Source organism: Lissotriton helveticus, chromosome 6 (genome assembly GCF_964261635.1).
Source record: "Lissotriton helveticus chromosome 6, aLisHel1.1, whole genome shotgun sequence".
NCBI lineage: Eukaryota > Metazoa > Chordata > Amphibia > Caudata > Salamandridae > Lissotriton > Lissotriton helveticus.
The window spans coordinates 2099746489-2099773642 of record NC_136067.1 but is presented as its reverse complement, the minus strand read 5'-3'; the positions used below and the strand labels follow the sequence as shown (position 1 = coordinate 2099773642).

Sequence of the window (27154 nt, the reverse complement as noted above, 5' to 3'; positions counted from 1 at the left end):
CAGGCTTCCGAGCCGTTGCGCCCAGCCCCCTGACCTTCTGCCCCGTAATAAATCTCCCTCTATCAAAGTACAAATTGCTTCTTACTGGTATCTCACTCTGATGAGACTCCAGAAGTAGAACGTTGGGTACTCAAAGGATTGTTGGCCCAGTTGTGGAGGCACAGGGGCCCTACTCCATCTCCTATGGCCCTGACTGAAGATCACTTCATACTGGAACCAAGTTTTAGATGAAATTGATTCTGCTTTTAACACTACCATCCTGAAGTTTCCAGCTTACACCCTTCTGGGTGTTTCAAACCCCCGGACTTATCCACTGCGCTCTAACAGGGGGAAGCAAATGCCCCTCACTTTGGGAGCAGTCCAACAAGTTATAATCTCTCTCTGGCGCACAGACAGGACTCCAGACCACATCTCCTGGTTGCATAAATTGTGGTTTCTCCTGGGGATGGAGAAGCTCTCATCAGCAACACTCCCAGGTCACACCTCCTACTCAGATAGGCCTCCTTATACGAACTCTTTCTACTGAATTCTGAGAGTAAACCTGCCCAGCCTATTTATGGCTACTACAACTGATCCCAGATGCGGCCCCAACCAAGGCCTACATTAACCCTTGCAGTTACTACACCTGTTATAACCATATCCGCCTAATATTGTGCCCATATAATTGATGGCTTCATCACTATACCGAAGGAGAATTAGGAAGGGGCGGGGGGTTTCTTTACTTTAATGCTGTTTTTTTTTTTAATGCGTGAACCAGGCTGCCGGCCGAAGGGTTGCAGGCGAAAGTTGTGTCATAAACTACTCTGGCTGTTTTACATCTGAGCGCGGCCGGTCCCCTGGGGTTGTAGGAGACATGCTGTGTATTAACTTGAGAAGGCGGAATTAATAAACTGAATTGACCCATAAAAGTTGCATTACGCTTATATATGTAACCAGCACAATCTTTCTTACGTATAGTGCTCAGATTCTTTTGGGTAATATTCATGCTTTTAAAAAACCCTCTCAATAAAAATAAACAAATAATTATAGAAAAGGTCAAGAGTGAATCATTTTGTCAAATCCGCATCACTGCAAGACACCAGGGGGTACTAGTACATTTACTCATATTGGAAGAAACTAAGGGGGTCCATCGACCAGGTGCTCACATTTTATGAGACTAACATGTAGGGTACACGTTACTGACATTTCGAGTCCCCATTCAAGGCCTCTAAACATAATCCTCTGTTTGAGTCTCCTCATAAACCACCTCCCATTTTTTCCCCAATGGTGGCCATAGAGTCTATCCTTTTAGAACAAGGCTCGTGGAGATATAAGACCTTTGCTTTGTCTTACCCCATTCAGGCAAACTGATTTATTTATTTCTTTTCTTCTATTGCATGGGCATAGTCTGACTAGTCATTAGAGACCTTTAGAAGAGTAAATAACTATATACACTGTACGGTTTAAGAAAGTTTACAGTGTTCAAACATCTAGGATTGCAGTCAGTACTTTCAGTAGATCTTCATTTTATTACAAATCAGCGTGCTAAAAAAAATACACTGCACAAAAGTAGAAAGAATACAGTTGTTGCCTACACGTGATAATGGAGATTCTAATCACTGCTGTAAGTAGAGAACTCTTATTCACAGGTGCCCAGCAAGCTGTCCTGCAATGTCTGTACAAGTAGTGGCAGCTCCTGTCCCACATGAAACCATAAACCTAATGCACACATACTTCAAGGTCTGCAAGCCTCTAAGGCCAGTGGCATCTGACTTCCAACTGACCCTAAAACTCCACTTGTCATCTCCCGGGCAGTATTGTTAATGAAAGAAACAAAACGTCAACGATAAACAGCATGAACATAAGATCCTATGTAACCAACTCTGAATTTTATTATCACCAATGCCAACAAATGTCCCAAAAACTGTGGGCTCTAGAAGGCATTACAGAACACATCTCACTTAACTGAGTAAATAGGCAGAGGCAGGCCTTATCACGAGGAAGCCAAAACAGTCCTTCTACCACAGTAGGCTGGAAACAGGGAAAGAAAGCTAGCTGTTGCTTTGTATAACACTTGCATTCTGTCCGAGTTTGATGCGCTCTGGAGTTTGCATATTGTCACCTCTGTGAGAAAGGGGTGTGTTGTCCCGGGAGCTTTTCTTGACTAATCCTTCAACACCTATGATGACTGCCACTATTTCTGTTCCTTTGTTCCACATTTTATTTCGGTACTTCGTCCCCCTGTATCTATGTGCAGGTGTGGATTTTTTGTCATAGCAACTGATGACTATTTGCTATTCCGTTGTAATAAATGTCTTGTCACACTAAATACAGATACAGTTTTCCCTGGAATGCATGTTGACACTTTAGGCTCCCCCTGCAAAAAAATACTTTGCAAGAAAAAGTTGTTTCTGACAATATGGCCTATCTGATCAGCACTTGGGTCACATTTATTGCTTCAGTTACTTCCCAGTGTGGATTTTCAGATGTTGCATGAATAGTCCCTTTGTAATGATGGCTTTATTTCATTCAGTATATTCCTACGGTGTCGCTCCTGAGTGGAGGACAGGTGTCCACTGACTTTCTGATATTGCATTAGCTTTGCCTTTGTAAAGGATTCCTTGCCACATTGAGAGCAGTGATATGCATTCTCCACTGACATGACTTTTTCCTCTGTGTTGACGTACTGTTATTGTATTACCTGTGCCCTGCCAATAAATGAATTGTCACATTCAGTATATTTACATGGTTTCTCTCCGGGGTGGTTTTTTGATGTTGTGTTCGGTCTTTCTTTTTTGACAAATGCCTGGACATATTTGCTGTGGTATGTGTTCTTTGTGTCATGACTTTCTTCACTGTGTGGACTTTGATGGTACATTAACTGTGCCTTTCTAATAAATGCTTTGTGCATTCAGTATATTCATATAATTTCTCTCCTGTGTGAACTTTCTGCTGTGTTAGCTTACATGTTTAACAATGCTTTGTCACCATAAGTGCAATGACATGGTTTCTCCCGTGTGGACTTTCTGTTAGTGCATTGGCTGTGCCCTTCTAATAAATGCCTTGTCACTTTCTGTACATTAATACCGTTACTTCAGTAAGAACACTTTGTCACATTCTGTACATTCATACAGATTTTCCCCAGTGGGTACTTTCTGATGTTGTTTTAACTCTCTCTTGCCAATAAATGCCTTGCCACATTCAGTACCATCTTTAGGGTGGACTTTTGATGTTGCGTTAGCTCTCTATTTCTTATGAATGCATTGTCACATTGAATACATTGATACGGTTTCTCTCCTGTGTGAACATTCTGATGTCATATTAAGTTTTGTTTAGTAATAAATGTGTTGCACTCTGTACATTAATATGGTGTTTGCCTCAAGTGTCTTTTTTATGCTGCATTAGCTTAGTCTTCCTGTGGAAGATTTCAATACATCCTGTACATACATAGGAATTATCTTCTTGTGGATTTTCTGATGTCGCTTCAGCTCTCCATTTGTTATAAATGCTTTGTGACATTCTATACATTGGTATGGTTTCTCCCCAGTGTGGATTTTCAGATGATGCTTCAGCCCTACATTTGTTATAAATGCTTTGTCACATTCAGAGCATTCATATGGTTTCTCCCCAGTGTGGATTTTCAGATGATGCTTCAGCCCTACATTTGATATAAATGCTTTGTCACATTCAGAGCATTCATATGGTTTCTCCCCAGTGTGGATTTTCAGATGCCGCTTCAGCCCTACATTTGTTATAAATGCTTTGTCACATTCAGAGCATTCATATGGTCTTTCCCAAATGTGGAGTTTCTGATGACATTTGAGCTCTCCATTTGTTTTAAATGCTTTGTCACACTCAGTGCATTCATATGGTTTCTCCCCAGTGTGGACTTTCTGATGTTGCATTAGGGTTCCATTGGTATTAAAGGCCTTGTCGCATTCTGTACATTCATAGGGTTTCTCCCCGGTGTGGACTATCTGATGGCGCATTAGTTGTGACTTTCTAATAAATGCCTTCTCACATTCAGTGCAGTTGAATGGTCTCTCTCCAGCGTGGACTTTCTGATGCTGTTTTAGATTTCCATTTGTTTTAAATGCTTTACCACATTCTGTACATTGATATGGCTTCTCTCCTGTGTGATCTCGTTGATGTATTTTTAAACTTTTCTTTTCAATAAATGCTTTGTCACATTCTGTACATTGATATGGTTTCTCCCCAGTGTGGATTTTCTGATGACGATTTAGTTCACCATTTCTCATAAATGCTTTGTCACATTCTGTACATTGATATGGTTTCTCCCCAGTGTGAATTACCTGATGTTGCTTTAGCTCTACATTTCTTAAAAATGCTTTGGCACATTCTGTACATTGATATGGTATCTCTCCTGCGTGAACTTTCTGATGTATGTTTAACCTTTGCTTTGTAATATATACCTTGTCACATTCTGTACATTCATATGGTTTCTCCCCAGTGTGGACTTTCTGATGTTGCATTAGGGTTCCATTGGTATTAAATGCCTCGTCGCATTCTGTGCATTCATAGGGTTTCTCCTCGGTGTGGACTATCTGATGGCGCATTAGATGTGACTTTCTAATAAATGCCTTCTCACATTCAGTGCAGTTGAATAGCCTCTCTCCAGCGTGGACTTCCTGATGCTGTTTTAGACTTCCATTTGTTTTAAATGCTTTACCACATTCTGTACATTGATATGGCTTCTCTCCTGTGTGACCTTGTTGATGTATTTTTAAACTTTTCTTTAAAATAAATGCTTTGTCACATTCTGTACATTGATATGGTTTCTCCCCAGTGTGGATTTTCTGATGTCGATTTAGGTCACCATTTCTCATAAATGCTTTGTCACATTCTGTACATTGATATGGTTTCTCCCCAGTGTGGATTATCTGATGTTGCTTTAGCTCTCCATTTCTTTTAAATGCTTTGTCACATTCTGTACATTGATATGGTTTCTCCCCAGTGTGTATTTTCTGATGTTGCTTTAGGTCTCCATTTGTTATAAATGCCTTGTCACATTCTGTACATTGATATGGTTTCTCCCCAGTGTGGATTTTCTGATGTTTCTTTAGCACTTCATTTGTTCTAAATGCCTTGGGACATTCTGTACATTTATACGGTTTCTCACCAGTGTGGACCTTTTGATGTAACATTAGTTTTGCCTTTCTAATAAATCCCTTGTGACATTCTGTACATTTATACTGTTTCTCACCAGTGTGGACTTTCTGATGTTCCATTAGTTGTGCCTTTCTAATAAATCCCTTGTCACATTCTGTACATTCATACGGTTTCTCACCAGTGTGGATTTGTTCATGCTGCTTTAGAGTCTTCTTCCTTCCGAACACTTTATTACATTCTGTGCATTGATATGGTTTCTGCTCTATGTGGACACTCTGATGCTGCATTAGGTCTTCCATTACAAATAACACTTTTCCACATTCAGTCCTTTGATATGGTTATTTTCCAATATGGAGTTTCTGATTTCACACTTGCTCTTTCTCTGCCTAATAAATGTGTTGCACATTTCAGAAATTCACATGGTTTCTCTCTCGTGCATTCTTGTTGATACCAGGTTAGCTCTTTCTTCGTACTGAGCACCTCATCAGACTTGCTTCAGTGTGTCATGTCTTCTATGCCTATCATCTGATACCTAAGACCCAAGTACAGACCTCATTGGACAGTTTGTGTTTTCTGCTGTAGAAAAAAAGACTTTGGCGAGGTATTAGCCTTCAAGGGAATAGATTTCGAGGTATACTGCTTTTATATCACTTCCAACACAAATGATGGTTAATGCCTTTATCTTTTTTTGATTATCACTGAATTTATTTCACCTGTTGGAGTAAGAAAAAGAAACACTCAACAAGCTGAAATGCAGAGTCCATCACAAAATATTTTGCCTTTTAATGAGACATTTAATTGCTCATATAGACATGAATTAAAGAGCTGGGCCTATACTTGCAGTGGGCTCAGAATGCCGCTGCGCTTACCAAAAACTCATTTGCCTGAATTGTTCATAGAACCCTGCTATTTGTCACGCTGCTGATACATTTGTAAAACTTTTAAATACTTTGAAATTTTTAACTTTCTGTGTTCTGTGTTCTGTGTTTTACTTGCACTTTTGGCTCGCTCCCAGCACGCTGACTTCCTATATTCAGCACTTCCAGCAAGGTTGGGGGTCTAGTGTTTTGAGAATTGACAGAGGCTGCACAGCAGGGCTGAGTGGTGGGTGGGAGGAGTCCTCAGCCATTTAAACAGGATGGAGAAAGCGCAGCGGGCACGCTGCAGGGGCGCCTAAGGCAAGCCCGTCTGTGCCTGTCCGCGACCAGCCGGGACCAGGGGCCAGGACCCCTGGTCCCTGCCTCCTGTCCTCCATGGAGGAACTCTGGCTACTAAATCAAGGTCCGCAGCCACTTAATGACAATGCATTGGTTGCACTCAGGAGGGAAGGGTTGCTGAGGCCACAATTAGGCAGGAGGAATTCTGTGTTTTGCCACCCTGAGCACCTGCTCCCTTCAGAAACATAACTTGGAGGTCTTTTCTCTTCTCCAAGATGATACTTTGGATATTTTGGGTATTACCGAGACCTGGCTTGAAGAGTCCTCTATCCCTGACCTGGTCGCTGCTATGCCAGTTAACTATGCAGCCCTACACCATAACAGACTGGGTAATTCCAGCGGTGGGGGGGGGGGTGTTGCACTTCTTTATAGTAATCAACTAAAAGCTGAGACCCTTTGTTCAGAGGGCGCTGACGTTCTGGGGGCAAAGTTTTGCTCCCAGACCGATTTTTTGGTAATCTTGCTAGTGTATCACCCTCCACACACGGGTTCATTGAACTTTTTATGGAATTAGTTCATGACCTACGTTCACAATACCAGTTCATGGTGGTAATGGGGGATTTTAACCTGCATTGGGAACAAACACCCAAAGATAGCCAAGCTAAACAGCAAGACGAAGTAATGACCTCTTTAGAAATATTGCTAACAGCATTATTATGTGGTTTTTATGCCCCCAGAATGATGTGTACAATCTATGTGAAGGTGGAGACTCACTTTAGGAGTACTTTTTTATCCTATTGGATTCCCTGGCAGCTGGTATGAGCAAACAGGCTGCTTATGGGTAAATAATGTTGACACGGTTTTTACCCATACATACAGCGTATAAGGGAGTTACTGTATGTTTTTAATTACCTGCATGTGCCTATTTCTTTGACAGTTGACACAGTACAAGTGTCCAATAGTGAAGTGGCAGCATACCGTGCAGCCCTGATGAATCTGCCAAAATTGCTGTGGCAGTGAAACATGTCTGCAATAGGTAATGGTGTGCATGAATAGCTACCAACCTTTTTATTCTAACAGCACACACCCATTTCTCTACGAATAAAGTTATTAAAGAGAAGTTTATGCTGTTTTTTATGCACTGTTTTTTATGCACTTGTTTGTCACTAGCAGATTTTCTCTGCTCCCACTATTCTTTGCACTTCTTGGTTTGTTGCTTTGGACACTCTTTCTTCTTTTCTTTGTGAACCGGATGACAACCGATGATGAGACAGGGGCCTGTCTGGAGGTTACATACCAGTTACCCAGTTGGTGGTGTTTCCGTGAGGTGTCATTCGGTTCTCGCACATTTTTTCTAAAGCAGAACTTGGTCTAACATTGATGTTGTAGACATCTGGTACTGACTAAAGGTGTCAGACATATTTCTAGTGTGTTCTGTGTAACTGTCAAAGAGGTTTGGCCTTTTGGTTTTTATTCAAATTGTAAGGAACTTTGGAAGGAGTGCAGTGAAACGTCCCCTTACCAGAATGAAAGTATACAGGGGAGGATAACAGTTATCAGTACGTTTAGACTGTTCTGTTATACAAGTAACTGACACAATCAGCGTCCTCTGGACAGGGTCTTTTGTTGTTGACTAATGTTTGAGTGGAGGGCGACCCTGTCCATATTTTCCCTCTAAGCTCCTATTTGTGTCAGACTCTTTAGAATTCCGCCAACTAGTGGATGGGCCCACTCATGAGAAGGGCCACACACTTGACCTGGTCTGGTCACCACGTCTGCTCACTTGCCCTATAGTCATTAACCCCTGTCCCTGTCGACGAATATGCAATTCATGGCCGGTTATCACTCTCTAAACAAACAGTCAATTCACCCATGGACTGGAGAGTATTACGGAGATGGAATAAGATCAAAGAGAGAGGAGATAGGAGTTGGCCTAACGGCTAGGGCGCTCGACCTCGGACCTGGGGATCTGGGTTCGAGTCTCGATAACGACGCCAAACATCCTGTGGTTCTGGGCAAATCACTTAATCTCCCTGTGCCTAACAAAAATGCCTAACAGAAATGAATATGTGTCCTCATGTAACGTAACTGGTGCTATGTAAAGCGCTCTAAAACCCGATTCGGAGCGGGTCAAGTTCGCACTATATGAAACTCATCCAAAAAAAAAACTGATGGTTTGGTCACTATTCTTAATAAGACATCCACTCCAGGGATAACTAAGGCTGACCTTGAGGAAGAAAGCTCTGCCCTGGCAATAAGACTTACGAATGCTACGGATTTAGTAGCTCCAGCTCGCAGGGAGAGAATAAGGGATAAAGGGAAAGGGGCCCCTTGGTTTAATGACGCCTTGAGAGAAATGAAACAAATACTCCACCGATGCGAGAGAGCCTGGCGGATGGCCTATGACCCAGACGCCCGGGCAGACTATCACCCGATGTTTGCTGCATATAAAAAGGCTATTCTGACTAGGAAAGCAGAATTTTATGAAGCAAAAATTGCGACGGCTGATAATCCACAAAAGGAGATCTTTTGAATCATAAAAGAGCTAAGATAAGAGAAGGAACACAAGCCCTCTTTCAGTCGAGAAGACTGTAATAAATTCCAGTCCTTTTTCACAATTAAAGTTAATGATCTGGTAAGGGAAATCTCTCTCACCCCCTCGATACCCTGCTCAGTACTGCCTACTTTCCTGACCCCTATATTTGATAATCATTTGACCGTGTTCCCCTTACTGACTACTGAATCTTTGTCTCTCCTAATGGGACGGGTAAAAACAGGTTCGCCGGCTGACCCCTGTCCGCCAAAGATCTTTAAGGTGGCTCCCCCTGGGATTGAAGGCCAGGTTCTTTCACTGCTTAGTCAATCCCTGGAAATGGGTCATGTTCCTGCTAACTTTAGGAGGCCTGTGTCATCTCGCTCCTAAAAAAACGTGGGCTGACCCGAAGAATCTTAAAAACTTCAGGCCTATTTCCCAGGTGCCATTTCTTGCTAAAGTGTTTGAACAGCATGTGTTATGCTCCCTTCCACACCACCTAGAGGAAAAGCATCTCTTACAAGCCAATCAGGCGGGATTCAGAGCCCACCACAGTATGGAATTGATCATGGTATCCATACTGGATGAGCTGAGACGGAGGGCGGATAAGAAAAAGCTCTGTGCCCTGGATCTGCTGGACTTATCCGTGGCATTTGACACGGTCAATCATGACCAACTTTTGTCGCTGGTTTCCGAGCTGGGATTCCAGGGTACAGCTCTGGCATGGTTAACATCCTTTCTTAGTGGCCAGTCTCAGAGAGTTCAACTATCTAATCACATGTCTGACCCTGGTACACTTATGTGTGGGGTTCCACAGGGTTCAGCACGGTCACCCCTTCTGTTTAACGCCTATCTTCAGTAAACACCCAAAATATTCTTACGTTTATTGTTAATTGGATGACGGCCAATTCCCTGAAAATCAATCCGGACAAGACGGAGATATTGGCTGTCACTGCAGATTCCAATCTTTGGATCAATCTTTTTTTTGCCACAGGAGCTAGGTACTTATCTGGAGCCGTCTGAGGCCGTTAAGAGTCTGGGAATCAAAATTGACGCCAAGCTCTCCATGACTCAACAGGTGTCAGCAGTGGTGGGAACATGTGTCGGCTTGTTGAGACAGCTGCGGAAACTTGCTCCTATGCTCACCTTTGCCACTCTCAGACAGGCTGTATCAGCTATGATATTGTCGCGCTCAGACTACGGCAATTCCCTGTACTTCGGCCTCCCATTACAATTGCTGGCCAGATTGCAGGTGATTATGAACAATGCTGCCAGATTAATTTACAGAGCGCCCAGTCGATCTCATGCCACCCCTCTATTGCGTCATTTGCACTGGCTTCCAGTCAGGCAACAAACTAAGTTTAAAGGCCTCTGCATTGCACACAAAGCCATTTCTGGCCACGCTCCGAGATACATCAAAGACCGTTTAGTTAACTACATCCCTAGTAGGGTGCTTCGGTCGACAGAAGCTAACCTACCAGTCTGCCCTCGCTTTAAACTGTCCTCTGTCGGAGGCAGAGCCTTTTCAGCATCTATCCCCCAAATCTGGAACACTCTGCCAGAGAATGTTCGTAAGGAACAAGCTCTGTTCCCATTTAGGAAGAAGCTGAAGATGATTCTCTTTTTGGAAGCTTGGGGAGCATTTAACTTTTGACTTCTCCCTCTGCTTGGATAGGTGCTCTGGTTAGCGCTTAGAGACCTGTAGGTGATAAGGTGCTCTATAAATAACAATTACAATTAAAATTACAAGTGAGCTGAAGAAATTCTAGATTGCACTTTCAATGTAAAGATGCAATAGTCAGAGTAAGGCAGAGGTCTTCAATCTGTGGGGCGCGACCCCCAGGGGGGTCGTGGAGTCCTTGGAAGGGGGTCGCAGATTCTGTCAGAGTGCAGTTCCTGGCTTGGGCTGATCGAGGGTGCTCACGGTGGAGGCCTAATTCACACCGAGGTGTGAAAAACATCAAAGCCTCATTAACAAGTAAAAGGTCTTTTAAAGACCTGTCAAGTACTCAGGTGTGGCTGTGTGTGTGTGTCCCTGAAGCCATTTTGAGCTGGGGGAGGAGGGGAAGAGGGGGGGCGGAGGGAGGCTGGGGGAGCAGGCTGTAGTGTAGCCCTTTGAGATCAATGGATATTGCGTGCCTGGAGCTGTGGGTCCCGTGACACGTCCCCCGCTCCCAGCAGGGAGGCACAGAGATGCCCTCCCATGATTGGGAAAGAAGGAAGAAGACGCAGAGAGATACTGACCTCCCCCCCCCCCCCTAATGAGAGAGGCACAGAAAAGGTGGGTGGATGAATGATGGGTGGATGGATGGATGTAAGGATGAAGGATGGATGGATGTGTGAAAAGGTGGGTGGATGATTGATGAATGGATGGATGAAAGGGTGGATGGGTGGATGAAAGGATGGATGGATGGATGGAAGGATGGATGGAAGGATGAAAGGGTAGATGGATGAAGGATGGATGGATGGATGGATGTGTGAAAAGATGGGTGGATGAATGATGGGTGAATGGATGGATGAAAGGGTGGATGGATGAAGGATGGATGTATGGATGGAAGGATGAAAGGGTGGATGGGTGAAGGATAGATGGATGAAGGATAGATGTATGGATGTAAGGATGAAAGGGTGGACGGATGAAGGATGAATGGATGGATGGATGAAAGGGTGGATGAATGGATGAAAGGGTGGATGAATGGATGAAAGGGTGGATTGATGGAGGGATGAAAGGGTGGGCTGATGAAGGATTGATGGATGGAAGGGTGGATGGATGTATGGATGGATAAAAGGTTGCATGGATGAATGATGGATGTGTGAAAAGGTGGGTGGATGAATGATGGGTGGATGGATGGAAGGGTGGATGGGTAAAGGATGGATGTATGGATGGAAGGATGAAAGGGTGGATGGATGAAGGATGGATGTAAGGATGAAAGGGTGGATGGGTGAAATATAGATGGTTGAAGGATAGATGTATGGATGGAAGGATGAAAGGGTGGACGGATGAAGGATGGATGGATGGATGGATGGATGGATGAAAGAGGGGATGGATGGAAGGATGAAAGGGTGGACGGATAAAGGATGGATGATGGATGAAAGTGTGGATGGATGGAAGGATGAAAGGGTGGACGGATGAAGGATGGATGGATGTATGGATGGATAAAAGGTTGCTTGGATGAATGATGCATGGATGGATGTGTGAAAAGGTGGGGGGATGAATGATGGGTGGATGGATGGATCAAAGGGTGGATGGATGTATGGATGAAAGGGTTGATGGATGAAGGGTGGATGTATGGATGGGAGGATGAAAGGTGGATGGATGTATGGATGGATGGATAAAAGGTTGAATGGATGAATGATGGATAGATGTGTGAAAAGGTGGGTGGATGAATGATGGTTGGATGGATGGAAGGGTGGATGGGTAAAGGATGGATGTATGGATGGAACGATGGAAGGGTGGATGGATGAAGGATGGATGGAAGGATGAAAGGATGGATGGATGTGTGAACGTGTGGGTGGATGAATGATGGATGGAATTGATGAGGTCTAACAGGCTCATTTATGGTTGTCAAAAGATGATGATGAGGAGTACCAGTTTCTAGAAAATGTTGTCGGAAGGGGGGCCTTACCCCTAAAAAGGTTTTACAAGGGGGTCTCGGCATCAAAATGTTTGAAGAACTCTGGAGTAAGGGCATATCCATGGTCCCCTTCCTTCAAAGACCGTGGGCTCAAGGAGTAACCAAGACACCAGAGAAGGTTCCCTCTTCAAGCGAGTGAGACCCTCTCCCACAACACACTGCAATGTTAAATCGTAGCAACAAGATGACTCCCTTCTTATCCAGGGATTGCTTTATCACACAGCCTTACAATAAAGCCTTTTCCTGTGAATGGACCACGCAACACTGAGCATCACAATAATGTCAGGAAACATAAGTAATTGCTGCAAGGGAGTCCCTTATGCTTTCAGAGAGCCTGTGATAGGACCCGGACAGGTACTATGAGCATCTTCCACACAGTGTAACTCCAGAGGCCCGAGGCTCTAACCAGATCTACACAAGGAACCGGAGGTTTAGAACCATTTTAAACACACACTGGCAATGTCAATAAGTCTGACCTTTTAGACGTATAGCCTTTGCCAACGCTGCACAGCATCAGGGAAAGAAAGAAAATAAAAAGGTGTGAAGATGTGACTACGTTGCATCATTCTGTAGTCATGCAACTTCTTCTCCACATATGTGCACAAATACAGAAAGACACATGCACTGTTTTCCGTTATAAGTCTGGTGTTAGCCAAGCACTTTTGTTTTACAAAATGTACATGTATAACATACTTACGTAAAGGGGCTTTCAGCTCTCCACTATAATCACAAAATAGAGAAGTGGAGGAATAGGCCACCGAACGTCCCTCCAAAATATCTAGCACATCGCAAAAAGGTACTGGGCTCACCAAAAAGGAAGCAGGGAGCACAAGGCAAACAGTTCCTTAAATTTCAGGAAGGTGTTCAACAACTGTGCATAATTAAGCCCTGTAAGCCTGCACCCCACCCCTGGTACGGTTCAAAACATGACAACTTGTCCTGGCTTCCATAAGAAATTACCGGAAATAACATCTATCCCAGTGTCTGCTCTTAATGTTGGACAGGAAAGGACAGGGACTGCTTGGAGCTGCGTCCTCATCAATGTGAGGTCACTGGTCAAGCATAGTACTGTATGTGCCTCCTTTTTGGTGGAAGAGGGAATTACGATTGCCTTCGTCACTGAAAACTGGACTGACGATGCTTCAGGTCCTGACCTAGTAAAAGCTACGCCACCAGACTATCTCTGTTACTCACTAAATAGAGCACAGAGAAAAGGAGGTGGACTAGCGGATAATCACCACAATACAATTACGTCATCGTTCAACCCACAAGTTAATGAGGAATGCGAAGCCTTAGAGTTTCACACACCATGATTCCTTTAGAGGCACCCTTATCTATAGGCTCCCTGGCCCCTGAAGCTGGTGCATAACTCAAGTAGGCAATATATTAAAAATAGGCTTAAACAGTCCCTCATACACAATTCTGGGCAACTTCAATTTCCACCTGGAGCTAGTCACGGACCCTGACACCACCAATTTGATAGACCTGATGAAGGGCGGAAATCTAGAACAACTTGTAATGGACCCACCCATCAAGCCGGGTACACTCTTGATGGCATTTTTTCAAACAACCCTCAGTTATCCATTATGAATCTTCACCCTCTAACATGGTCCGATCACACGGCTATACTGTTCAAGCTCATTACACACAACCACTCGGGAAACAAACCCCCCAAAAAATGTATTTCTGGAAACAAAAGCCTGGAAAAGTATAGATGAGGAGTAGCTACTTAGACTGCTCTCGGCAACGAATAACCAGCTCCCAACAGATCTGGATCAAGCAACCAAATCCTACTCAAATTGGTTAGAGGAGGCAGGGAATAAGCTAGCCTTCAAAACTCGAGTACGCATCTGCAGGCAATGGCCGTCATCACCCTGGTATTCACTGGAGCTCAGGGACCAAAAACTAGTTTGCAAAATAAAAGCGGAGCATGGCTCAATACAAACAAATGCTACAAAGCACTAAACAAAAGTACTTCATGGAAAAAATTCAGGAGGCCAAAAACTCGCCAAAAGTGCTGTTTAAAACAGTTAATACCCTAGCCCACCCCAGTTCCCCTCCCATCCCAGCGGGTCAAGACTTATGCAATAAAATAGCTAAATTCTTCTTCGACAAAGTTAATGCCATCTTCCTTACCTTCTCAAACACAAAGCCTCCTGATACACCTACTTTCCGGAAATAATTAAATGATAATATCGAACTTAACAGGTTCAGCCCCCTCTTAGAAGGGGATACCCATAATCTACTTGCCAAGGTGAAGTCAGGCTCCCCGTATGACCCCAGCCCGACAGAGATAGCTAAACTAGCATCAAAGATAGTGGCTGGTAAACTGACATCTATCTTCAACCTAATGTACACAGAAGGATACTTCCCAAAAGACTGGAAACAGGCCAATATTACCCCAATTGAAGAAACCCAATTTGGATGCTAAAGATCCAAATAATTTTAGACCTATCTCATGACTACCCCTTCCAGCAAAAATAATAGGAAGAAATATGAACACCCAACTCAATCAGTTTCTAAAATCATCCCAGGCTCCGAACCCGACCCAATATGGATTCAGAGAGGGCCACAGCACAGAAACGGCGCTCTTAAAGTCCACGGAGGAAATAATTACCATTCTGCATCAGGGAGGTAAGGCCGCCCTGATCATGCTGGACCTCTTGGTGGCATTTGACACGGTCCATCACACTCTACTGGTGGGCCGATAAGAAGAAATAGAAGAAAAGGGGCACGGCCCTTAAACTCCTCAAATTCTTTCTCTCAGAAAGAACCCAAAGGATCAATCTGGACAAATTTGAGGCAGGGGCATTCTCTTTTCCTTGTGGAGTTCCTCAGGGTTCTTCATTGAGTCCGACACTTTTTAACGTTTATGTGTCCTCCCTGGCCCCCCTTATTGAATCCTTCGGTTTTAGCTTAACAACGTACGCAGATGACACCCAACTTGTGGTGGCGATACGACCCGAGCTGCTACAGGACATCACATCCAGACTACAAGACTGCATGAATGCAGTAGGAACCTGGATGGCACAAAATTGTTTAAAGCTAAACTCCAGCAAAACGGAGGTTGTGCTCTTCGGCAATAATCCAACCTTCTGGACCCCAGACTGTTGGCCGAACTCACTAGGACCACTGCCCTCCCCAACTAGAAAGGTTAAGAACCCAGGAGTATGGATTGATGATACACTTAGTTTCAAGGACCAGGTGAACTTCGTGGCATCTGACACTTCTGGATCTGGATACTACAAATTCCTTAGGATTCCTCTGCGTGTCACCTTTATTAGTGAGGACTCCAGGTATATCTTTTTGATGAGCTCCTGTATTTTTTTGTGATGTGCTTTCAGCTCTCCATCCATTGGTCTGTTGTTGTGCCATTCTCATTTTGCTTTCGCTCACTGCAGAATACAGCATAGATCAGTGGGCCCGCCTACTTCAGCCACTGATAACTTCACTTTGAGTGACTATAATTTCTCTTTAACTAGGAGGTAGTTACCCTCAGGGCCAATATTTTTGTTTGTACTTAATAATTACGTTAGCGTTGTCTCTGTGTTTAGAGCCTCATGTAACAGCAGGATGCTTTCTACGAGCTCGTCACAGCACAAGACACATTCCAGCTTTATCAGTTCCTGCCTCCTGCTAATGATGTTGTAAATTCCTTTTGGAGGTGCCTTTGTTCATTTGATTGCTTCATTCAAAAAACAGGTCAAAAGGCTACTATTGGATGAACTTCACCAGCTATAGCCTCTATGACATTTACTAGACACTTCCGCCACTTGCTTGACAGTCATTTTTAGGTTTCGCCTGGCGTCCACTGCGCAGCGGTGTTCGCGCAGGCGAAATCTTTTGTTTAGCAGTATGGGGCTTTGTCCCGTCTGTCTCTTCCATTGGCTAGCTCCATAAATGGAGGCTAGCCATTGGAAGAGAGATCTGTCCGTTATTCTCCGAGCATATTCGTGGGCGTTCCGTAGATTTTTTCTCATTCCGCCCCTTTTAGAACGTCATGCGGCGGTGGGCGGTAGTTATTTTTTTTTTTATGCCATGTTTTTCTCATTTCCAATGTGTCTGTTGCCGGGATGGGCTGCGCAATTTTACTGGTCCTGCCCTACGCTGCAGAGCGATGTTCCAAGGTCTCCCGTATTGGCCAATGTCAAATGAGCGCTGGCCGTTATGAAAGAATGGTAGCCCAGTAGCATTTTAGCCACACTACATGGTCATGTCGGCATTTAAGAGTGTTGCGGCGAGCCTGAGAAAACATCCGACGAACCGCTGCCCTCCCCGTCCCCATGAGGCCGAGGGTAATGTGAAAAGTACAGTGTGAGTCACTCCTCCCCAAACAGCTTGCCTTACAAATGGACACAAGCGGCCACAATCCTTAGAGTAAGGGCCTGTCTTACCCCCCTCGCTTATGGGGGCAGCTGCCTCGCAGCTATGATCCTCATGATGCGTGAATGCGCCATTAAATGTTTAGCACCCAATAGGTCTGTCCACGCGCCATAATTACCACAACCGGGGGCTGGAGAGAGGAGGCAGAAACAATTCAGGGGGGGGAGAGGGTTGGAGCGCTGTGGTTGCGGCTTAACCCCCCTCTTCCCCATTAGTGGCATGGTCGTGTAGTCTGCACCCACCAGGCTCCCCAGGAACTGCCGAGGGTCGCCGGAGGGTTCATCAGATCCGGCCGCCCCCCCGCCCCCACTACCGCTGGGGCACCCCACCTCCCTGTGGACTGTGTTTCGCCCGCACTGGCATCCCTGTCCTGGTGGGGGGGCTTGTGCAGTGTTCGTTGGCAAGTGGCTCACAGTGCTCCGGTCATTCCGCCCCCCTCCCTCCACATCATAGTGTCGGGTCAAAGCATTTAGCCAACCCGCGCCTGAACGTGTATGCAAATAAGGTGCTCAGGTGAAGCGCTCCAATGCCTGTGGGTTGCCTGAGGGACCCGACCATGGGAGCAGTTATGGCCGCCCGCCGTGGTCATCGCTGGCGGGGGCCACGGGCATCCGCAGACCTCACATTGCGGACCCCCCACCTGATGAAATGGTCTCCTCATGTATCAGTTCTGTTCCTATTATGAAGCGCTCTGACACGTTCGTGAAAAGTCTGCGCTATATAAAAACGCATTAAAATTAATAAATAATGGTGTGGAGGAACTTGGAGTCTTGCGAAGCCTAGGAGCTCCAAACATGTAAATATATTGCCTGACACAGACCAGGAAATATTTCAACAAAATCCCTACATGTCGCAAATTCACAGCGAACGTTCTAAAGTATGCGGGAACCATCCGATCAGAATGTTAGATTTATGGGTAGACTAAGGATTTATGTTAAAAATATATTTCAAAGCTTCAATTGGGAATGTACTTTCAGCAGCATCCACCGGGGAGTTAAACATACGGCACAATTGGGCTTTCAACGACGAGCCCCCGCCGCCCCCCACTGGCGGCTAAAAATAGCTTGTTGTTTAAAGTGGGCAACAGAAGCCAGTTAGTTTGCACCTTCTCGAGCGCACTGATATTCAGCGGGATCTTGTCGCGCTATATAAAATTAATAAATAATGGGATGAGGGTGCCCACCTGCAAGCCATAATTAAAATCCCAATCCGGCCGTGTGCGTGTCTGAGGGTGTTCGCGGGCCCTACTTCTGCAGCCGTTGTTTGATCTTCAGACACGAGTAATACCGAGAGCTTGTCTCACCAGTAAGCATGGGAGTAAAATCCGCTCCGCTCGCGGATTTTTCGGATTTTCGGCAAATCCGCAATCCGCGAACTCTCGCGAATTTGTCGAAAATCCGTGAATTCGCTCGCGGCGGATTTTTTGCTTGGTGATACAATATTGAGGCGCGCGGGGTGGTGCACGGCGTTCACTTTCCGTCATTCAGCGTTTGCCGAGTTCTTTTTCTCGATCATATTTTGAGAGTGCTGCGCCATTTTGGATCTTGCTGCGGGATCCCGCGGGAGTTTGGCGCCCGCGAATACGTAATCGCGGCTTGCCACCTTGCACAGCACGCCTCGCGAGAGTTTGCAATTGCGAACACGTAGTACGGCGGAAAGGAACAATCTCGCACTCGCGAAATAGAGATTTTGCAATTCTGCACAAGAAATCCACCAGCAAACAGGATAAACCTTCAGAAAATGATGATTTTTATCAGAATCACTCCTCAGGTTGACATTTGCATGCCCTTTTTTTGTGCAAGGAGTCCATTTTTGGGGGGGGGGGAGGAAGGAAGTGCCCCACAGTCTCCAACTTCCTGTTCCTGTCCAGCAGGCTCCTCCCAGTGCGTTCTTCATGTGCTGGTCACTTTCATTTGGACCTTGACCTGGAAGGATTACTTTTTGTGGGTGCTGCTGGATATTTGGATTTGAGGCCTTTTTGACTTTCTTTGGATCACTTTTGGATTAGAAATCAACTTTCACAAGTAAGTTTGTTTGGGGCATTACAGTTGCTGCAACTACAATTTTGGAACTTTTTCAGAACATTAAATAAAATATATTGTGGGTAGCCACAGTATCCAGTAGGACCAGGGTTGGTTATGGGTGCATGATACAACTGTTTTGTTGAATTTAAACATCATTGAGGCCATGGATGGGCTGGGATTGTGCTGTTTTTTGTGTTTTTTGTCGTTTTTTTGGGGCTGCTGGTGTGGCCTTTTGCCTAGGGGTAGTGATGCATGGACTGAGTGTGCCGGTGGGGTCTCACTCTCTTTAATGTAAACATCCTGGATGGCATTGGATTGTGGTGATTTTTGGGTGTTTTTCTCTTTTTTTGGGGTGTACTGTTGATGTGGACTGGCCATGTGGGTGGTGGTGGTGGCCATCTTGAGTGCTGGCTGGTACAGGCAACATGTGCTTGGGGTGCAAGGGGCCATTTTGAAGAGAGGCAGTGTCTGAGGCCTGCACTTATTTTGCCTACTTTTCATCCATTATGCCCAGGGGTAGTGAGTGTTGCATGGGCCTAGTCTTTCTGTGGGGTGTCTTCTTGAATTTAAACACCATTGAGGGCATGGATGGGCTAGGATTGTGCTGAATTTTGTGTTTTTTGTCGTTTTTTTGGGCTGCTGGTGGGGCCCTTTGCCCAGGGGTGGTGAGTGTTGCATGGTCCTAGTCTTTCTGTGGGGTGTCCTCTTGAATTTAAACACCATTGAGGCCATGGATGGGCTGGGATTGTGCTGTTTTTTGTGTTTTTTGTCGTTTTTTTGGGGCTGCTGGTGTGGCCTTTTGCCCAGGGGTAGTGATGCATGGACTGAGTGTGCCTGTGGGGTCTCACTCTCTTTAATGTAAACATCCTGGATGGCATTGGATTGTGGTGATTTTTGGGTGTTTTCCTCTTTTTTTGGGGTGTACTGTTGAGGTGGACTGGCCATGTGGGTGGTGGTGGTGGTGGCCATCTTGAGTGCTGGCTGGTACAGGTAACATGTGCTTGGGGTGCAAGGGGCCATTTTGAAGAGAGGCAGTGTCTGAGGCCTGCACTTATTTTGCCTACTTTTCATCCATTATCCCCAGGGGTAGTGAGTGTTGCATGGGCCTAGTCTTTCTGTGTGGTGTCTTGAATGTAAACATCATGGATGGCATGGGATTGTGCAGATTTTTCTGTATTTTGCCATTTTTTGGGGTTAATGACTGAACTGATGTTCCTCTGTCTTCCATTGCTTTTAGGTGCACAAGACTCTAGAGAACCACCAGTGCCAGGAAGAAGTCCTGCAGCGGTGTGTGTGTGCAGCATAACGTCATGCGACGTCACGTCTGGACACAGACAACTCTGCAACTCGTGCAACTGCTGCCTGCTGTTCTGACCTGCTCTGAAGAAGATGGCCCCAAAAAAAGTTACCCGTAGCAAGAAAGTTGCCAGTAAGGAGCAGAAGAAGCAAGTTACCAAGGAGACTGGTGTGCCGGCCGCCCCTTTTTTTGGGAGTAAAAAAAAAAAGTATGCCTGCAGCAGCAGCGGGATCTGCTGGGGACCAATCTGGGAGCAGCACCCCCGCTCCATTGGGCTCAGTGCCACCACCACCACCACGCCAACTTAAGTCCAAGCCCTTCACTGCTGCAGAGGCACTTTGTCTAGTTGTTCAATCACCATCTACCAGTGATGTTGGCTCATCGCAAGAAAGTAGCAGCAATGTCCCTCAATCAACACAGGTTGTTGTAACTCATCTGACGAGTGTTGAACAACCACAGCCGCAACAAAAACCACATGTGCAAGCACAAGCCCAAGTAAATGTGGAAGGAGAGGCAGCGCAAGGAGATACGCAAGCAGAGGTGCATGGAGGGTCACAAGTGCCCACAATAGTTGTTCCTCCCGAAGTAGGGGCACATCAGGAAATCGACAATCAAGGCGAGGTATCATTTGAGGAAGACACTCCTCCTGATGATCATTCATTGTCTTCCACACCCGTAGTAAGGAAGAGATCAAGGGTGGTGTCTACATCTTCTTCAAGCACACCTCCTTCTGATGATACGGATCAAAATTGGGAACCAGCACCACTGAGAGTGAGGCACACTATGATCTGACAAAGGTAGTAGTTAAGCGTAAAAGGAAGCTCATCCAAAGTCTCAGAGTTATGGAGTGTGATGATGAGGCTCAACAAGAAGTGGCGGATACTGCTGCTGAGGAAGACTCTGACAACGACGACCCAGTCATCATAAAGGTCACTGCAGCCCCAGCGGGCATGCACCAAACAGACATTTTGACCCTAGCCTGAGAAGCTGCTGAGCGTGATGATGATGATGTTGTCGACGAGGAGGTAGTGGAAACACCACCACAATCATTGGAGTTAAGTAGTACACCAACTCGTACCGCTTCCATATTTCTTTCTGGCAAGAAGGGACCTCCATCCACCTCGACCTTAATTAGTAGCGCTGAAAGTGCACAACGTACAAAAGTTGGGCAATCCAGATCCTCCTCTTCATCTGGCATTAGCAGCATGACCACTACCACCAGTATCGCCGCCTCCTCCGGCCCCCACAGACACTTCAAGTCCCCAGTTTGGGACTTCTTTACTGTTTGCCCAAAAAGGCAAAAGTTAGCCATTTGTACCATTTGTAAGCTTGCAGTTAGTCGTGGTAAGCTTGGTACCAACTATGGGACTGGAGGCCAGAGAGGTCATCTTGAGAGACAGCACGCTGTCCAATGGTTTGCGCACCTAAATGAGATCAAGGAAGCCCGAATTGGAAGTCAAGAAAACGTTGATGTTGCATCTGATGATGGCGAGGAGGAAGAAGACGTGTCAAACACTTCACTTACACCCAGTACCCCTGTCAGCAGCACACCCCATGTGAGGCACACTAAGAGTGTTGGAGCGAGTGAGACACCAACGCGAAAAAGTTCACCAGCGAGCATAATTGGGTCAACGAAGTCATTATCATCCCGTAAATGCTTGGTCCAGGGCAACATTAGAACCATGTTTTCTTCAGACGCGCCATATGAACGCAACCACCCACTGACGCGTCTGTATAACACTAAGCTGGCTAAAATGCTAGCTGTGGACCTTCTCCCTTTTTCTTTTGTAGAAGCGGTAGGTTTTCTAGAATTAGTGGCAGCGCTCTGCCCTAAATGGAAGGTTCCTAGCCGGTTCTATTTTGCCAGAGTTGCGGTTCCAGCACTACATGAAGATGTGCTGGAGGCGATTGGGGCAGCTTTTCAGAAGAGTGCTGTTCACACTATACATCTGACAACAGACATGTGGACCAGTGGCGCAGGCGCTGATTACATGTGCATCACTGCACACTGGGTCTCTTTTTCAGGTGTTAAAGCAAAGCTAAACGCTGGTGTTGACCCGGACCAAGTTTTTAAAGCTGCTCGGAAACATGCAACACTAGCCATGTTTGGCTTGGAGAAAAGTCACACATCACAAAACATTTTGGACGAGTTTAACAAAAAGGTCTTTCACTGGCTGTCCCCAAACAAACGCCAGATTGGTTATGTTTCCACGGATAATGGCGCCAATGTAGTTAAGGCCATGGCGATGGGTGACTATTTCAGAGTGCCGTGTTTGGCGCACTGTATCAACCTGGTAGTTCAAAAATTCTTGAGTGATAAAGACAGTCCAGCGTGCGAGGTAATGGCCACCTGCCGCAAAATGTGCAACCATTTCAGCCATTCTTTTAAGGCCCGGAAGCATCTGAGGAGCCTGCTACATGAACGTCGAAAGCCAGTGAAAGCACTCATCCAGGAGGTGTCAACACGTTGGAACTCAACCTTCTACATGCTTGAGCGTCTGTATGAGCAGTATACAGTACTCGATCACTATTTCTTAAAAGAGGGTACAGCTCAGAAGGACATGCAGATGGGTGCGGCGCAATGGGACATAGTTAAAAGCCTGACAGACATGCTTCGTCCTTTTGAGTTCTTCACGCGTGCAGTCAGCCAGGGGGACTGTAATTTGGGAAATCTATCCCATTGTTGTGCAAGCTGGAGCACCAACTGAAGGTGGTGTCTTCTGAGTTAGAAAAAGATGAAAAAAACAAAGACCCTTTTGTTTTGTCGGAGAAATTATTAGAGCGCCTACGTGGTGATGAACGTCTTAAAAAAATCAAGTCAGAACAGCATTACATTTGTGCTACTATTCTGGATCCACGCTACAAAAAGGCGCTGGCAGACCAAGCATTCTTTCCTTTTGCTGATGAAGATGTTAAAAAGTACAAATGTTGGCTGGCCAGGTTGGCCAAGAGGTTTGAAAAAGAACGGCAGGATATTGAAGGAAAAGGCAGTACATCAGCATCAGCATCAGCAGGCCATCCCCAGTCAAAAGAATCTACTTCTGCACCTGTGGCTGTGGCACCAGTGACCTCTCAGCCATTAAAGACACCGGCAACCGGATCGTCTGCACCACACACAAGAGTAACATTGGCTGCTGAAGAGGATTGGCTAACTTGTCTTGGGTATGGTTCTCGAAAAAAGGTCACAGGCACAGCAAAAAGTAAGCAAAGAGGAGCCTTGAGTCGATGGTGCAGGACTGTCTGAATGACTCAACAGAGGTATTTCTTAATAATGAGCCATTGCAGTATTGGCATGGGAAAAAACAATTGTGGCCACAGCTCTCCAACCTGGCTATAAACTATTTGTCTTGCCCACTCGCAAGTGTGTCTTCTGAACGTGTTTTCAGTGCTGCTGGTGGCATTGTAACTCCCAAACGGAGCCGCCTCTCGCCCAAAAATGTGGAGAGGCTAACAATGATCAAGATGAATCAGCACCTCATACCACCAGATTACAAAGTACGAGAAAGCACGCCGCATGAAGACGAGGAGGACAGCAACGTAGATGAGGGGATTTGTTCTCTGTTCGGTGACGCTGATCTCATCCTGCCTGAATTCGCAGAGTATGATGACGAAGTCTTCTTCTTATTCCCTGACACCGAGCCCTGAAAATGAGACAATGAATCAATACCTTTCTTTTTCGTCCTTATTCACTTTTATTCCTGTGTGTCTGTCTTTCTTTGTTTTGCACAGTTAATTTAATTCAAACTTTAATCACCTAATCCCATAAACAAGCCCATCAGCAGAACTGTCTTCACTTGTTTGCTTATTGATTTGAAGGTGCCGCAGTCTACATTCCTCAGGTTCACAAGTTCAGAAGAACATGCTCCTCTATCCTCCTCCTCCAGACTCCTATTTTCCTCAAAGCAGAGGGCTGGATTACGCCCAATGAAGAAAGACTCAGCACTTGTGGGGGTGTTTTACTTCTTTGCGGGTGAGTTGACGGCTCTGGGCCCATTGCTGTGAAGCTCTAATAACGGATAAAAGTGTTTTGGACCAAATATGAGGCGGAAATTTCTTGCAGTTTTTGCGGACTTCCTTGCCTTTGAGGTGCTCTTTGGCGGGGTTCCGGGTGTTTGTGGGTGAGTTTTGGGGTCTGGGAGCACTGCTGCGACAGTCTAATGTTGATTGAATTTGCTTTTCAGGAAATCCGTGGTGGAAAACAGGAGTTATGATGATGACCTAGCTGCACAGCGCGTTTGGACCGAAGGCCGAGAGATATTGTAAGTATGAGATTTTGCTTTTTGGCTGTTTGGGGGTGTTGTCGCGTGCTTTTTTGCGGGTGGGTTGGCGGGTCTTGGGGCATTCCTGGGAAGGTCGAAAACCGGATAGAAGTGGTTTGGACAAAATCCATGCAGAATTTTTTTTTATTATTTCTTCTGACATCTTGCTCAATGTAGCGTTTTCGGGGGCCTGTTTGGGGGACTTCCTGGTGTTTGTGGGTGGGTTGCGGGGTCTCTGTCGAAGCACTGCTGCGACAGTCTAATGTTGATTGCATTTGCTTTTCAGGAAATCCGTGGTGGAAAACAGGAGTTATGATGATGACCTAGCTGCACAGCGCGTTTGGACCGAAGGCCGAGAGATATTGTAAGTATGAGATTTTGCTTTTTGGCTGTTTGGGGGTGTTGTCGCGTGCTTTTTTGCGGGTGGGTTGGCGGGTCTCTTGGGGCATTCCTGGGAAGGTCTAATACCGGATAGAAGTGGTTTGGACAAAATCCATAAGGAAAAGCCTTTTGGCACTTTTTGTAACTTAGGGTTCGTTAGGGTTAGCCCTAGCAGCAGGATTGCATGTGTTTCGGGGTGTTCTAGATTTTTGCAACTGAGTTCTGGGGTCTTAGAGCACTCTTGGAGCGATGCTGGCTATGGATACTTTTGCTTGCTTGCAAGTGGGTTGAACTTGAATACAATCCACGGTGGGTAAGGGGGTATTTGGGCCTACTCGTTTTTTGAGATCTGATTGGGGGTCTTCTACATTTTTGCGACTGGCTTTAGTAAGGGTGTGGGTGGGAGCACTGCTGGGAAGGTCTAATTTTGTTCTAAAACACAGTTTACAGTACACCTAGCTTGAGGGGAAAGATCCGCTAAATTAATTTGGCCATACTTATTTATCCTTCAAAAGGTGACTCAGACAGAGTACGCAATTTCAAAAATATTGTACTTTCTATTAGGAAAATCAAAGTGTGACTTTTTGCACCACACAGCGTACATACCTTATATTTATTTATCAGTGGTATTGTAATAGCACTTCCTGTTTTCCGTTCAATAATTACAGGCCGGGTTTCAGTCTGTGCAATGTGGAAAAAAGATGGAGTCAGGCTTCACATTAACGAGACGCAATTCAACATCCGCCAGGCAGGCAGTTGGCAGGGTGTCTTCTGTCAGTGGTCACCAACATTGATGGACGAAGCGTCAGCTGGAATGGAGGAGTGCGCTAATAAGAGGAATTGTTTGCTGCATGCAACTTACTTACCAAATTCAACAGGACAACTCCAACAACATACAGATACATTATCCATTGTTTTCTTCTATGAGTGTGACTGCATTTCTTGGATCTCTCTCTGCTTCTAAATTGATCCCTACAGCCATTCTATAGGTTTTCATTCAGCTAATTTTTAAACCTAATTTAATGTAAGAAGTGTTTCTCTGAGTGCAGAGATAGGCTAGTCAAAACGCTGCAGCCCTGTACTGTCGCATTCTAGTACTACTTACTTTTCAGTAACAATGATGCAGTAGGGCATGCACTTCCTTTATGTCACTTAAAATATTTGTGGTTAGCTAGCTTTCGTTTGTACCCAAAGATTTCTTTATCTTTAATTATTGTTTGTCCATGCTGTGCTTTTTTTTTCTTCTCTCAACAAAACCTACCCAAAAAGAAACCCCATTCCCATCCATTTTCCAAACCCTAACCCTCTTCCCCCGGGCTGTGTGTTTTTGCTTGCTGTGTGACTAAATGACATCAATAATTCCACACACTTGCTGGGGAGGATAAGGTCATAGCAACAGGCTGGTGAAGGAATCCGAGGATATATTCTAGACTTACTCAGCTTCAGTACTATTTCTTGTAGTAGTAGGAGCCAATGTCAAATAAATTCAACGCAAGTACTAGTTATACTTGCAATACTTTACCATTTGTTAGGCTACATTGTGGCACTGTTCTAGTGTACTGTCACCTGCTATATTCTCTATCGTACCGTAACCGTTGTAATGCTACAGTAAGGACAAACCAGGTTTCGTTTTCTTTTTTTCCATAGGCATGCAACTGCCACTGTGTCACACCACTAGTACCACCGCAATGAGGACATTTCATCCGCCCAGGATTGCCAACCTTAATCCCATTTCCCGTGGAGCCAGCCCTGGGCCTAGCCCTACTTTCAAACACAAATTACAGGTAAGATAAGCGTTTGGTGGGAGGTAGTATAATGGACTATTAGGACTAGACGAGAGATTGACGGTAGTACTACTAAAGTACTAGGACTCTTCAGGAAAACAAACTTACTGTTAAACCCCCACCCACCAGACTCAAAAGCAGTAAAAAACAGGTATGGTCAGATAAAGTTTAAAAAATTATATTTATGTAGCCCTAACAAAATAATCTCCCTCAAGACCCTCCCTAACCCCAACGATTGTCTTTCAAAAGTCCCAAAAAGAACCCAACTCCCAGATCCCACCCCCCCAAAATCTCTAAAAAAAAGGGCAAAGGACACTACACTACTGGAGGGTGCTGTTGAATTTAGCGGCCAGGGCATCATACTCCTTGCGGAGGGTGGCATGGTCGAAGCGGAGGCCCTCCACCAAGTTCTTGTAGCTAAGGACCTCCTGCTCCAGGTAGGACATTCTTAGGGATAAGCGGCGCTGGCGTGCCTTGTAACTCCTGTGGGGGGCAGCTGATGTCTTTGCTGCTTGGCGGTGGCGGTTGGCTTTGGTAGGCCGGCTCCGTACCGCTGGAGCACTGCGCTGTCTGGCAGCCCGTGGGGGCACGGAGG

General features: G+C 45.4%; 1 protein-coding gene across 6 annotated transcripts in view; it reads right to left on the bottom strand.

Annotated features, from left to right (window-relative positions):
* Positions 1-1849: 1849 nt before the first annotated feature.
* Positions 1850-27154, bottom strand: part of LOC144764041 (uncharacterized) — a 54967-nt gene continuing 29662 nt past the window's right edge. For 5 of the 6 annotated variants that reach the window (XM_078650186.1, XM_078650185.1, XM_078650182.1 and 2 more), the window contains exon 2: positions 1850-5822. In XM_078650186.1, coding sequence (XP_078506312.1) covers positions 3381-5408 — 2028 coding nt within the window. In that variant the 5' untranslated portion in view covers positions 5409-5822 and the 3' untranslated portion in view covers positions 1850-3380. Of the gene's footprint in view, positions 5823-25381; positions 25585-27154 lie in introns of all 6 variants that reach the window. The other variant, XM_078650181.1, reaches the window with a different exon arrangement.